The sequence below is a fragment of the Bos mutus genome, chromosome 7, assembly GCF_027580195.1.
Source record: "Bos mutus isolate GX-2022 chromosome 7, NWIPB_WYAK_1.1, whole genome shotgun sequence".
NCBI lineage: Eukaryota > Metazoa > Chordata > Mammalia > Artiodactyla > Bovidae > Bos > Bos mutus.
In genome coordinates, this window is record NC_091623.1 from 97,083,064 (window position 1) to 97,098,010 (window position 14,947).

A 14,947-nucleotide genomic window follows, 5' to 3' on the forward strand; every position below is an offset into this window, starting at 1 on the left:
CAAGTGTTAGCTCTTTTCTTCCTCTAATGAAAAGATGGACATTAATATTCTGAATCATCTATGTACTCACAGGTTCAAATGGCAAGACCATGTCATCTCTAATTCCATACTTCACTCTTAAAGCCTACAAAAACAAAAAGGAAGTTAACACTAATGATCAGTATTTTTCTGGTATTATCATTAAGAGAAATACCCTCTAAACTTTTTTTTAAGTATTTTTCTTCTTTCCATAAAGAACAATTTTTTAATTTTATAGACAAAACTCTCAAGAAGGGATGCATGACTTTTAAAAACTAAACAGTTTAAGTTAGACTGAATAGCTTAAATGTTGAAACTATACAGTCAAAAGCAAAAGTTCACACAGACACACACATATCACTTAAAATGAAGTTCACATTTCAGTTGCAATGAAAATGCAAGTATCAGAAAACTTGTTTTTACAAAACTTTCTCTCGTTAGCAACCAGGTTGCTCTTCAGCAGGTGAATAAATAAACATACATCCAGACAACAGAATATTATTCAGTGCTAAAAAGAAACAAGCTATGATGCTATGAAAAGACATGAGAAACCAAAATGCTTATTACTAACTGAAAGAAAATCTAAGAAAGCTACATACCGTATGAATCCAACTATTACATGACTTTCGGAAAAGGTAAAATTATGGTGACAATTAAAAAGATCAGTGGTTGCCAGGAGTGGGAGGGAAGACAGATGAACAAGAAGAGCACAGAGGATTTTAAAGGCAGCGAAACTACTCTGTATATCATAATGATGGATACATGTCATTAAATGTTTGCATAAACCCACAGAATGTACAATACCAAGAATGAACCCTAAGGTAAACTATGGACTCTGGGCAATTATGACGTCAATGTAGGTTCATCTTTGATAAAAACGTACCACTCCGGTGAGTGACACTAATAATGGGGGAGGCAATGCAGGTGTTGAAGAAGGGGTATTACATGGGAATCTCTGTGCCTTCCTCTCTATTTTCATTATGAACCTAAAACTGTCCTAAGAAAATAAGTCTTAAAAAAGATTCTACGGGGACTTCCCTGGCAGTCCAGTAGTTAAGACATCACGCCTCCACAGCAGAGGGCGCAGGGTCAATCCCTAGTTGGGGAACTAAGATCCCGCATGCCTCATGAGACAGCCAAAAAAAAAGGTTCTATGAAATACTATATTTAAAATTCAAATCACAGGAAAACATATAAATATCAAGAAACAGGTTAAAGATAGCATTAAAAAGATATCTGCATAGTTTTTCAGCCTAATTCAACAGTTCAGTGGTACCTAACCAATGAGATGATAAAGAGGAAATGTGAACATGAAACACAGAAACTCACTTGCTTTTTCTTCAAGTCTCTGAGGGCAGCAAAATCATCAGGAGAGTCGGAAGGAACACTTGTGACCACACCAGTGCCTTATAAAAGAAAGTGTGGAATTAACTAATAGCAACCAGAATGTGTACACCAAAGAATTCCTACAAAGAAATAAACTCTTTACCTTTATCCTCCTTGATGGTGAGCATTGGGAGAACATAGATCACCTTGTACGATGTTAAAGGTGCAGAAAGTGATGCACCAAGAATATCCTATGTAAGAAAAAGATCAGTATAAAGAGGAAGTAACCTAATCTAATCATTAAATTTTAAAACTATGTTTACATTTTAAGCCACGAGAAGCTAATAATCAACAATACTCATTCTTTTTTACCTACAAGACTGGAAATAACTGAAAATAATTATAAAGCCCAAATCTTGTAATGTTGTGAGGAAATTAGTACACTAACATATTGCTTTTAACTTTGCACTCCTTGAGGAAAACAATATAGGAATCCACAGCAAGAGTCACAAAAATGTTCACACAGCTTGGACCCAGCAATCCAATTCTAGGAATTTACCTCAAAAGATTCTTTGAGAATCTTCCCAATGCTGTATTAACTACATTAGCAAAACCTGGAAACAACTAAGACTTTAAATGATTTTTTTTTAAAAATCACTTAATAAAATATGAGACATCAACAAGATAGAATATTATATCTCTGTGTTTCTATTTTAAACAATAATTAGAAAGACAGTTAAGAAGACATATCTAGTTTCTCTTTAAAATAAAAAAAAAAAGAAGCCCCAACAATATAGGACCCATATTCTTATATATGAATAAGCAGCTTGCAGCTGTTTGTTTAGCTACAGAAATGCACTTTTCAATTCCATATAGTTTCCTTTACCCATATACGTAAGTTGCTTATAGAATTTGGAGCCATACTGATAAAGGCTAAATATCAATTAACAGTTTAAAGCTATTATACCACCCATTTCCCTCATACCAGAATATGCTCAAATTAACAAGGAAAGAAGTTGCATGTAAGAGCAAGAAAAAAAAAAATTGTGTCATTAATACCATTCCCCAAAACCTCTCAGACAGAACTCTAACATCAGGAACTAATGAGATGTGGCAGGACTGCTTATAACAGACGAAGCAATTCAAATATCCATTATACAGAGTCATTAAATAATTTGTGGCATAGCCAAACAATGGAATACTGTGTAACAGTAAAAAATAAGAACAAAGGGAATTCCTTGGCAGTCCTGTGGTTAGGACTCTACTTTCACTGCCAAGGGCCCAGGTTCAACCCCTGGTGAGGGAACTAAGATCCTAAAAGCCACATGGCACAGACAAAAAAAAGAAAGAACGAGAACAAGGAGATGTTTATCTACTGACAAAATAATTACCAAGAAATAGCTAAGTAAAAAAGAAAGTAAAACACAGAACAATGTGATGAAATACACTGCCGTTTGTGTGTAAAAAAAGAGGGCTAAAGAATATATATGTATGTATTTGCTTGTATATACATGAAATACTTCTGGAAGGATTCACAAGACACTGGTTTCACTGACTGCTTATGGAAGAGACAACTGAGTGACTGGGAGTATTTTGTGTACCTTTTGTTTTTTATTTTGGCTGCACAGCCTGCAGAATCTCAGTTCCCCAACCAGGGATGGAACAGGTGCCCTTGGCAGTGAAATCAGAGTCCTAACCACTGGGCCACCAGGGAATCCCTTCTTTTTGTCTTTCAAATTTTGAGTCTTATGAATATTTAGTAATCTAGTCAAAAAATAAATTTACAAAATAAGAAATAAAAGTCCAATTCAAAAGGAGAATTGAGATGGTATTCTACTCATCTTTTTCTTTTAAAAGATTATTTATTAAGATACCAAAGATCAGCACTTAACCAAAGGGAATAAAACACGCCGGTAAATAAGTAAAAGTAAAATAAACCTAAGTAAAATAAACTCTAAGGATACTACACGTGCTCATGCACAGTCATGTCCGACTCTGTGCAACCCCACAGACTGTGGCCCACCAGGCTCCTCTGTGCATGGGATTCTCCAGCCAAGAATACTGGAGTGAGCTGCCATCTCTTCCTCCAGAGAATCTTCCCAACCCAAGGATCCAGCCCAAGTCTCCTGTCTCCTGCATTGTAGGCAGATTCTTTACCAGCTGAGCCATCGGGGATTTAGTTAAGATCAAGACTTCCTTTCCAGAAAAAAAAAAGCAGCTGCTACTGCACACCAGGAATGCAGTTAATCCTATTAAAAAAGTAGTATCGGGACTTTCCTGGTCGTCCAGTGTTAAGAATTTACCTGCCAATACAGCAGACATGGGTTCAATCCCTTATCAGGGAAGATCCCACATGCCATGGAGCAACTAAGCCCATGTGCCGCATCTACTGAAGCCCATGTGTCTAGAGCCTATGCTCTGCAACAAGAGAAGCCACCGCAGTGAGCAGTCCGAGCACCGCAACTAGAGAGCAGCCCCTGCTCACTGCAACGAGACAATGCCCACGCACAGCAAAAACGACCCATTTTTTAGAAGGAGTAATATAATGTCAACTGCAGCTATACTAAATCTCTTGAGGAGAACTGTATTTTTCAATCAGATAATTACTGAGCAGAAACGTAAGGTTCAAAAATGCTATTTTAGGGAATTCTCTGATAATGCAATGGTTAGGACTCCATGCTTCCACCGCCAGGGGCCTGTGGCTTAATCGCTGGTGGGGGAACTAAGATCCCACAAGCCACACAGTATGGTCAAAAAAAATTTTTTTCTAATAAATACATAAATAAAAATGCTGTTTTACTGATATGGTCACACAATGAATATACCACAGCAATTAAAAAGCAAACAAAAAGAACAAACTACTACTACATATACAACATGGGTGAATCTCACAGGCATCACATTGAGCCAAAGAAGCTAGACATAAAAGAGTACAGACTATACAATTTCACTATGTAAAGTTCATGAAGAGCGACTCATCTTTGGTGACTTAAGTCACGGTAGTGGTTACCTCTACAGAAGAAGGGATGTGAAATGGACATGAGAGTGCCTTCTGGAGTGCTCCAACTGTACATCCCTTGATTTGAGTGATGCATAACGTTTGAAGATATACCAAAATACACACTTACGACTTACACGCTTGACTGTACGTATACCTCAACTAAAATGTTTTTTTAAACATTCTTTTCTCAAATTTCATTTCTGACATTTTCCTCTAAGTGTATGCTCTAAACTAATTCCACTACCCAACTTACCTCTCCCATTAACTCTTTAACAACAGGTACCACTCCATTGTCCTTGGTAAAGCCCTGGTATGACATATTTCTTGCAGCTCTTTGGGTGCAGATGAATATATCACCGTTCATTGTCTCAAATCCAATGTACTTCATATCGGGGCGAACCCAACAGTTTGTTTGTCCAAACATAGTCTCAGGTCTGAGAGTAGCAGCTACCAAGAAGATATTTTTCCCTTTCAAGCCACTAAGAAGAAAAAAAGCACACATTTATGGAAAATGTTATGGATTTTATCACAACTATCTGATGTTTCAAAAAGATGAAGCCACAATTCTTTGACAAACCTACCTTAATTTGGATGGGTATGGCTCAAGCACTTTCAACTTGATTAAAGTATATTCCTGAGGTCCAACACCCTAAACAAAATAAAAATTTGAAAGAGAAAAGAGTTGGATTAAACCTACTAATCTATGCAAGAGATCTGATTCAAATTTCTAAGACGGGTTCTTGCATCGCTAGAATAATTCTTCCTTCCAATGAAAAGACTGTCAGTGGTGTATTGACCACATGGAAGCCTAATGTGTAAGAAATGACTTGAGAGACCACCATCCTACCCCACACTAGACAGAACTGGTCAAGGAGGTCCAGACTGAGTAAGGTTTGCTAAGAGCTCTCTTGAGAGGGAAAAACAAGGGGAGAATGACTTGGATTAATCAGCCAAAACAGTGTTTGCCAAAATGGGAGTTAGAAGATAAAATCAATGTCAATCCTACAGAGTAGTCATCACAGACATATGATGGACCAGGGATCAAATGATGTGTATTCAAAACCTAGCTTCGGCCCTCACTTGTGGCTTGCCACAAGGAGTCACAATCACTCTGAACCTTCATTTCTTCATGAAAAATAAAATTAATTAATTAATTAAACATTTTAAAAATAAAAAACTGTGCTGTGCCTCACACAGGACTGTCCTGAGGAACACGTAAGATAATGACACATAATGATAATGACAAAATGCTTTGAAAAACTATGATGTACTATTGAAACTTAAGATGTTGCTATCATTGACTATATTAAAGCTTAACATAGTAAACTGGCCTTCTGAAGGCTCTCAAATCTTTCAAAATTTTGATCAACTCTCACTTCTGTCATGTAAGTTACATCATAATTGAAGGCTGATTTTGAAAGGTAGTCACTAGCCTATGAATGCGTTCAAAGGTGGTAACAGAGAATGACACACTCATAGGGACTACAAAGTTCATTGTTGTTGATTTACTGTGCCAAGGCTTTAGACGAATGATTTTCCCTTGCTTCATTCAAGTATTACAGGGAACAATGTCACTAATGTGTCCTCCAGGAATGCAGAATGAACTGATGTCATGCATGACTTGAAGTACTTTGAAAATAAGTAGGCATGTGACCAAAGCGTATAAATGGAATCTGTGTACATGAGTGAACCACATATCTCATTACCTTTCCTCATGGTCTCTTTTTAGAACAGTGCACTCTCCAAGTGGTGCTTCTCAAACATGAGCAGGCATATGAATCACACAGAGAACACATTAAAAGACAGATTCCTGGGCTCCACCCTCAGAGCTTCTGATTTAGCAATTTGGGGGTGAGGTTCAAGAATCTACTTCTCTAGGAATTCTCTGGCAGTGTAGTGGTTAGGACACCACATTTTCACTGCCAAGGGCCCAGGTTCAATCCCTGATCTGGGAATCCTGCAAGCCAAGCTAAGTGACAAAAAAAAAAAAAAAAATCCAAGAATGTGCTTTTCCAGCACAAGCTGATGCAGCTAAACCTACCAGCAAGGTTCTAGACAAGGTTCTAGAGAAGATACAGGTACCTATGATGACTACCTGCCTCCCTCTTAATAGCCACCAGAGTATCATGACTTATACCTCAATACTGGAATAAAGCTATTTTTAGGTTTCTGATTTATTTCTTAAACTCTATGACTATATTAAGAATTATGACAACAACTATTCTATGTCACAAATAATTACCTCCCCAGTTTGTCTGTCATGATCCATACAAGGCTGTCCATCTTTTGGAGAATAAATAGTATACCTAAAACAAGAAATAAATGACAAACATTACAATGTACAAGTTTTATCCTAACGGATTGGTCAGTGTTGCTCCTAACATCTCACAATATTTCTTCTAACTAAAACTTCTGAGTAAATGTCTACATCATTTTTTATGCTTTTATGCGGAATTTTGTTGCCAACACAGTTACTCAATGAAAGCTTTTTGCCTTCATCAAAGGTAATACCACTGAAAAATATTCACTGATCTTGGCTTTGTGGTATGAAACAGAAGACTGTAGAATATAAATAAGCTTTTGAAATGCAACTACCTTTTAACGAGTCCATATGATCAAGGGAGAACTTTACAGAACAATTTATAGAGCAAAAGGATAAACTAAAACACAAATAAAATTATTTTTCTACTTGGCTAGAATACTTAAGAGAATCTTTCCTGAGACCATAAAAAGAGAATCTTTAGTGAGACCCCCTATTCTCCCTGGTTCTATTTGTCACAAACACTAAGCAGCTCAAAGAAATTAAGACACCGGCCAGACAAAAAGGAAACCAACAGAACAAAAAGAGGAATTATAAAAAGAGAAAAGATAATGGAAAAAAGTAGGCTCTGGGGCACATTGAATTACAATACAGGAATTATATGATTTTTGCTTTATTAAACTGAAGGACAATAAACTCACCGCTTCCCAAACTTAATTCTGCTTCTTTCTCTTAATGTTAGAAACTGCCACCTGACAAATGAATCATAGTAAGGATTAACATCAGTGGTGATGAAGGACCGGCGCCAATCTACCTATAGGAGGAGAAAGGAAATGGTAATTTTTTAGAAATTTATATAGTCTCTATAAATAGGAATTCCCATGAATCAATTATTTACTTGCCTACTTCTAACTTTTCAATGTAGAATTATATCAAATATCAAAAGCAAACCAAAAAACTTCAAGTTCCATCTATTAAATATGTATCATAATTATCACATTAATTTATGCTTAATATGTAAGCTTTTAAACATATATATTTACATATTAAACATATAGGAATTATAATAAATTAAGAAGGAACATTTAAACAACATCTTTTTGTGTCCCTAAATATTTAAGCTTACATTGGGTTTCTTCGAAATCTCTTTTTTTTAATTTTATTGAAGTACAGTTAATTTACAATGTTGTGGGTTTCTTCACTTGAACAGTACTCCTTTTTACTAATTGCTAGTATATCTATATATATTCCAAAACAACAAACATTAAAGTACTTCATTGCTTACCTCAAGGCCCATGTGGTTCTAATCAGAAAATAACAGTACCAAGCCATTCGTGGAATACTGATGGAATATATTATTTTAAATTAAGAGGTGGACCAAATCTCGTACAGTCACACAAATATAACTAGGTTCTTCACATTGCCTTAAGCTACAGAGGTAGCCAGCATACCTTCAAACCCATTCTCTTCAGATCCTGGACAGCCAGTGGTGGGAAATATTCAAGCCAATGTTCTGCTTCAGAAAATCTGACTATCTCATCATCAGAAAGGCCCAGGGATTTCATAATGTCCCACTGGTATTTAGAAGATCCAGCTTTAGCAGCAGCTTTACTCTGAAAATAACCAGCAAAACCAAACTCCATCAAAGAACAACTAACAACCAGTTAACAAACTCCAGAACCACAATAATTTTAAATGAATGATCCTATTTGGTAGTTTTTTTAAACTCTAAAACAATATTACTGACATATAGGAATACTGCTGAATCTGGAGGTACTGTTTTATGTGCCAAACCATACAGTCTGATACCTGTATTCTGACACCAAAGGTAAGTAAATGGTTGGAACCATAAAATAATTATCATCACAAAGATAAGTTCTTAGCACCAAACCTTCTCTATTTCCTTTTTTCAAATACCACATGCATCTTTTTTAGTTATGAATAAACTACTAACAAGAGTTTCCTTCTTTTCCAATATTTATCAATATCAAAAAAGTAACCACATGCCAGGCACTGGAGGTGGGCCAAGGTGCTGGACCATGAAACTATAGAAAGGTAGGAGGAGGAATCTTGGGACTAAGGAAACCGATCTCTATGTACCGTGGTGGCAGAAACAAGACTCTATGCATTTGTCAAACCAAGGCAATGATATACTCGAGTGAATTTTACTGCATGTAAATTAAAAAAAAAAATTGACCAGGATGTTGGAGGAACTCAAGATAGAAAGCAGACTGTGACAAAGTTATCTAACTGTATTACAAATGCATGATATAACCACACTAAAGGGGTAGGAAAGAAAGAACTTTAGAAGTAACTGGAAAATAGTGTGTTGGCTAGATTCTAAAGACAAAATGAACTATACACAACCAATGTATTTTAGTTGGTAAAACTGTTCTGTAACTACTGGTAGACAACTGAACAAATAACAGATATACTGTAAATAATGAGAGCTAGGTTTCCTACTGCTGGAGAAAGAAGTCACAAATAAGCAAAGAAGAATGCTAGAATGAACCCTGTGGTGCTAAAATAGAGCCAGAGGGATCAGTATGCACTCAGAAAAAATAGAGACAGAAAGAGAACGACAAATGCCATATGATATCACTTATATGTGGATAATCTAAAATACGACACAAATGAACTTATCTTTGAAACAGAAATAGACTCAGAGATATAGGGAATAGATCTGTGATTGCCAAAGACAAGGGGAGTGGGAGAGGGGTTGTTTAGGAGTTTGGGATTAGCAGATTTAAATTATTATACACAGATGGATAAACAACAAGGTCCTACTATATAGCACAAGGAACTCTATTCAATATGCTGTAAAAAAAAAAAAAATAACGGAAAAGGAAAAAATATTTTAAATAAAGAAAAAATACAGGAATTCCCGGTCAATCCAGTAGTTAAGATTTGGCTCTTTCATTGCTGTGGGTTTGGGTTTGATCCTTGGTCAGGGAACTAAGATCCCTGGTTGGTGTGGCCAAAAATAAATAAAGTGCTTACATTAAGAAAAAAAAAGAAAAAAATCTCATTTAAAAAAAATACAAAGAAGTAAATACAGACACATACATGCACAGGGGCTAGTAGACATACACATATTTCCTTGCTCTTTCTACTGAGAAGACCTAGAAACAATGAGCATACCTAGCACTCAGAATTTAGTTTCTAAATACCATTTTTCAATAAAAGGAAAAAGGACTCCTTGGAAAAGTGGCTGACTCCAGGGCTAAAATAGGGAGAATAGAAAATGAGCTTGCAGCATCTTATGGCACTTGAAAGTACAAAAGTGCTCAGAAAAAAAAAAAAGGAATAAAAGAAAAATGGGGGCATGTCAAGTGGACACAGGAGCCAACCTAAAGAGTCCCTGAATGGCCAATGCTAGAACAATCTGAGCAATAACAATAACTCAGCAGCAACAACAACAAAAACCAGTAGTATTAGATTATAACTCAAAGAATAAATAAATATGCGCGAATCCACACTGATACAAAAAAGAAATAAGTAAATGAAGAAGAAACAGAAGAACTCTACATGAGGGAAACAGAAAATCAACATTAGAACAAAACAGCAATAACCACTGCAGGCAAGATCCACTGAAAAATGCTAAAATTAGTGAGGAAATATAGATTTTTTAAAAAAACAAGATGTTATTCCCATAGTCTCAAAGTATCTCTCCCAAAACATACATGAATCACAAAGGGAAAAATGAAACCTTCACAGTAGGAAACCTGATAGATACCACCTAAACCAAATGATCAAGGTTAACATCACCAGTAATAAGACATCAATATCTTATACTCCTTGATTGGATTCACTGAAGACACATCACCTCTCAATCTACTCATGAGAAAGCATTACACAAGCCTAAAAGAAGAGATCCTTTATAAGTTATCTGACCAGTCCTTTTCAGAAGTGCTAAGATCAGGAAGACAAGACAGAAGAGACATGACAAGCAAATGCAAGATGGGATTTTGGATAGGATCTTAGAACAGACTAAGAATGTTAAGGAAAAACCGGTGAAACCAAATGAAGTTGGTAGTTTCTCAAACAGCATTGTTCAAATGTTGGTTTCTTAGATTTGAGGACTGTACTATGGTTATATAAGATGTAAAGGAACCCTATGCAATCTTGTAATTCTTCTGTAAGTCTAAAATTATTTCAAAATAAAGTAAAAAGGGGGAAAAAGGCAATCAAAAGGTGAGAAAGATATTTTTGCCTCATTACTTTTTAAACATTAATGAGTACATTTTATGTGTCAGATACTACTATATTGTTACTCTGGGAATGTACATATAAATCTGACAAATATAAATAAAACTTGAACCAAAATAAATATCATCAAGTCACCAAACCTTTTTTCCTTTAGCTTTATCCTTAATTATTATATTTTCTGTTTTATCATTGATTTCTTCCTCTTCCTCTTCCTCATCTGGAAAATCAGGGGGGCAACCATAAAGCTCTACTTCTCTTTTCAATTTATCAGCACATGCCTACAAAAAACACATTAGAGGCAGTAAAGTTAAAAATTCCAAGGTAGAAACACTTTGAGTTTTTTTGTTGTTTCTAAGGCCAACTAATACTGACTCTGAACTTTTTAGCAATACATCTACAGATGTGTAGATCATTACAGAAAACTCATATGATACAAATCATGTACCTAAAAATTCACTAATTTACTTCATTTACCTGGCAATGACTTATTCAGTACCCAGACTACTCAATGCAGTATACTTTATGTTAGGTGTCAGAAGTACAAAGATAAAGATATAGTATTATCATATTGAAAACAACTCTAAAAACTGCATTTCTCAATTTAAAGATTACTGTCACATCATCACAAGGCTACTAGGTAGGTAGGACAAGAGATAATATGCTAGAAAACAGACACTGAAAGATGAAGTGATTTATCCAAGGTTATAAAGCTAGTGAGCTACAGAATTATAACATGAACCTACATTTTCAACTTCATCTTTTTTCAAGTGTACCCCATAATGGGTCCACTGTTACAAACAAAGATGACACCACGTATACAGTGTTAATGGAGAAGGCAATGGCACCCCACTCCAGTACTCTTGCCTGGAAAATCCCATGGACGGAGGAGCCTGGTAGGCTGCAGTCCATGGGGTCAATAAGAGGTGGACACGACTGAGTGACTTCACTTTCACTTTTCACTTTCATGCATTGGAGAAGGAAATGGCAACCCACTCCAGTGTTCTTGCCTGGAGAATCCCAGGGATGGGGGAGCCTGGTGGGCTGCCATCTATGGGGTCGCACAGAGTCGGACACGACTGAGGCGACTTAGCAGCAGCAGCAGCAGCATGCATGCAGTGTTAAAGTTTAAAAAAAATACAAATATAGAATTGTAAATTTTCAAAAAGGGAAAGGTTGCTTCTAAAAAGAAGAATTTCAGTTAATAAACAGGGAAAAAAACAAGACAACTAGAAAGTCATCATTTTACAACCACAAATTCAACTACTGAAAGACGAGGATCATGAAAGGATGCTAAAACCACTGAGTTATTGGATAACCAGATAGTCAAAGGGTCTTAATGGATCATTCCATAAATTACTTTTTAATGAGAAAAAGGAAAAGTTAACTTTAGGATGAGGAAACATGGACACTATTAATATCACTAAAATGATACAAGTTAACTTATATGGCTTTTGATGTCAGACAGTGGGAAGAATAAAAGTGGGAAGAATAAAAAGTAAAAACTTTCCAGAAAAGACATTTTGGGACAGCTAGGGAGATTTGACTATAGATTAGATAATGATAATATTACATCAATGATTAATTTCTTGGAGAGGATAATGGGATAGTGACAATGTAGAAGAATGGCTTTGTTCTCAACAGATAAAAGCTGGAGTGTTTAGGGGTGACATGCCATGATGTCTGCCAACTTACTTTCAATGAGTTCATAGACAAAGAAAGAAAAAGCGTGCATGTATTGTATGTTGAGAGACAGAACTAGAGCAACTGTGCAAATGTTAATATTTGGTAACTATAAGCGAAGGGTATCTGGCTGTTCACTGTACCATCCTTTTACCTTCCCTATAGGTAGGACATTTTTCAAAATAAAAGACTGGCGCATAAAAAGAAGTAAGTTAAATTTCCCAACTCCCAAGGATTTAGGGAATCCTTTCAAATGTAGTTTTCTTACCCATTTTATATTAAAAATTATTTTTAATATAAATTTATGACAAATTGAAGACACTTACAAAATGGACCAAAACAGATAGAACTGTTCATTATTTTAGGCCAACAGCCTATATATGCCATGCATGCACAAAACAGTGTCCACTGTACTTGTTAGTAGTCATTATCTAATTCTAAACAGAAATGTGAATATATAAGGTAACCAAAAGATATCAAAATTAGTTAGAAATCACTTGGACCTTAATGTTTGCCCTTTAAGCATTTCTTCAAATGTTTTCTAAAAATTAACTTTTACTATAATAAATTCAACTCATTTCAAAAAAACACTTTAACATAGTACCGAAGTATGTATTTGAAAACCCTATTTCAAATTCTTGAATTGGATATTACTATTAGCTCTAAGCTAAAATGAGTACAAAACAATCCCCAAGCAATCTTACCTTAATGGGCATTCCAGTACAGTGTAAACCAAAAGGAAACAGACAAGTCTTCCCTTTCAGTCTCTGGTACCCTACTGCAAACTACAGAGAGAAAATTAATTTTAAACTACAAATTTAAATGCTAGATGAATACAAAATTCTGACTTTTCACAATTAGTTTTGTTTTCCTCTTCCCGTCTTCCTTTAGAGCACCAGTTAGATGTTATAGTCATTCAAGAGTTATACGTTTTTCTATGTCTTCACCAACCTAAGAATTACTTTTGAACATATACACATACCTAGAACCCTGTGCACACACACATACAGCATGTGAAAACAGAAAACTTAAATTATTTAAAAATAAAAACCATGCTTAAAATTAAGGAACTCTAAGTTCCCTTAACAGGAAATAAATTCTATAGATGTCATTTTCTTCAAAATAGTATTCATTAAAGACCCTCCATTCCATTATATTAAACAAAAAGGAAGCTTTACCTCACATTTAGATAAAGAAAACGTGTGTCCCAAGTGAAGGCGCCCATTCATATATGGATATGGGAAGGTTACAAAGTACTTGTCCTTGCTGCAAAAGAATCATGTAAGAAAGAAAGTACAAAAAAAAAAATGTTAAATTCCTTTAACAATTAAGGGTGGGGCCAAGGGAACACTTTACTGTAAGTAACTTGCTTAAATTTTAGTTATTTAAAATATACCGAAAATTAAATTTATAAATCCAGAAATTAAAAGGTCTCTAAAATTGAAACATATTTTTGATTTAGGAAAAAATAAGATATTTATAGGTGGCTATTAAAGAAATAAATATCCTTGTAGCAAATAGGATTTAACAGGGTTTAACTTAAGCTAAAACACTGAGTAAAAAAGATATACAAAAAAAAATTAATAGAAAACCTTAATGTTTTACTGATTAAATGAGATATGCTTTCACTAAATATACATAAAGCAATTTGAAGTCCCTCAAGTAAAACAAAACATCCTCAAAATGCATATGTGGCAAATTCACTTAAAAAAGCACCTGTTAAAAGCTGCTTAATTATGTTTTATTCTTTTTTTTAATGAATCAAGTATATCAAACAGACATATGTAAGTTATAAAACACAACGAACACCTGTAAGCACACTATCCAACTTATAAATTCACTGAAGCTACCTGTGTGCTCCTCCCCATCCTCCCACCAGAAATAACCATTATCTTGAAATTTACTTTTGACATTCCTTTGTTTTTTAATAAGTTGCACATATGTCTATGCCCTTAAACATCATTTAGTTTCACTCACTTGTGAGCTTTATTTTAAATATGGTCTACTTCACAAAGATTCCTCAATTCACTTTTTTCACTCAATGTTATATTTCTAAATTTCTTCAGTGCATTTTCTTTCACTGAGCAAAAGAGCTTTCAAATTCATGTTAGATTATTTTAAATTACTTTAGAGTTGACCAAAATTCTAGAACCAAATAGAAGCTTCAAATTCTAGTTTAAATTATAACACCAGAGAAACTCTATGCTCCCTATGCAGAGGACCCAGGTTCCATTTCCAGTCAGGGAACCAGATCCCACAAGCCGCAATTAAGAGTGCATATGCAGCAACAAAGATCGAAGATCCCAAGTGCTGCAATAAGACCCAACACAGCCAAATGAATAAATAATTTTTTTTAATTGGAAAAAATAAAGTATAACATCAGAAACTTTGTCTTAGAGCAAACCCTCCTCTCTTAGAAAAAGAATTCCATTAGAGTACAGGTTAACAGCAAA

General features: G+C 35.1%; 1 protein-coding gene across 2 annotated transcripts in view; it reads right to left on the bottom strand.

The window, feature by feature from the left end:
• LARS1 (leucyl-tRNA synthetase 1) overlaps positions 1-14,947 on the bottom strand; it is a 70,685-nt gene that overhangs the window by 39,957 nt on the left and 15,781 nt on the right. For both annotated transcript variants that reach the window (XM_005906617.2, XM_070374555.1), the window contains exons 3-13: positions 13,673-13,760; positions 13,199-13,279; positions 10,955-11,092; positions 8,057-8,218; positions 7,307-7,419; positions 6,588-6,651; positions 4,927-4,994; positions 4,599-4,824; positions 1,508-1,595; positions 1,348-1,424; positions 71-124 (exon numbers count right to left, since the gene is read on the bottom strand). In XM_005906617.2, the coding sequence (XP_005906679.1) occupies positions 71-124; positions 1,348-1,424; positions 1,508-1,595; positions 4,599-4,824; positions 4,927-4,994; positions 6,588-6,651; positions 7,307-7,419; positions 8,057-8,218; positions 10,955-11,092; positions 13,199-13,279; positions 13,673-13,760 (1,159 nt within the window). The remainder of the gene's footprint in view (positions 1-70; positions 125-1,347; positions 1,425-1,507; positions 1,596-4,598; positions 4,825-4,926; positions 4,995-6,587; positions 6,652-7,306; positions 7,420-8,056; positions 8,219-10,954; positions 11,093-13,198; positions 13,280-13,672; positions 13,761-14,947) is intronic.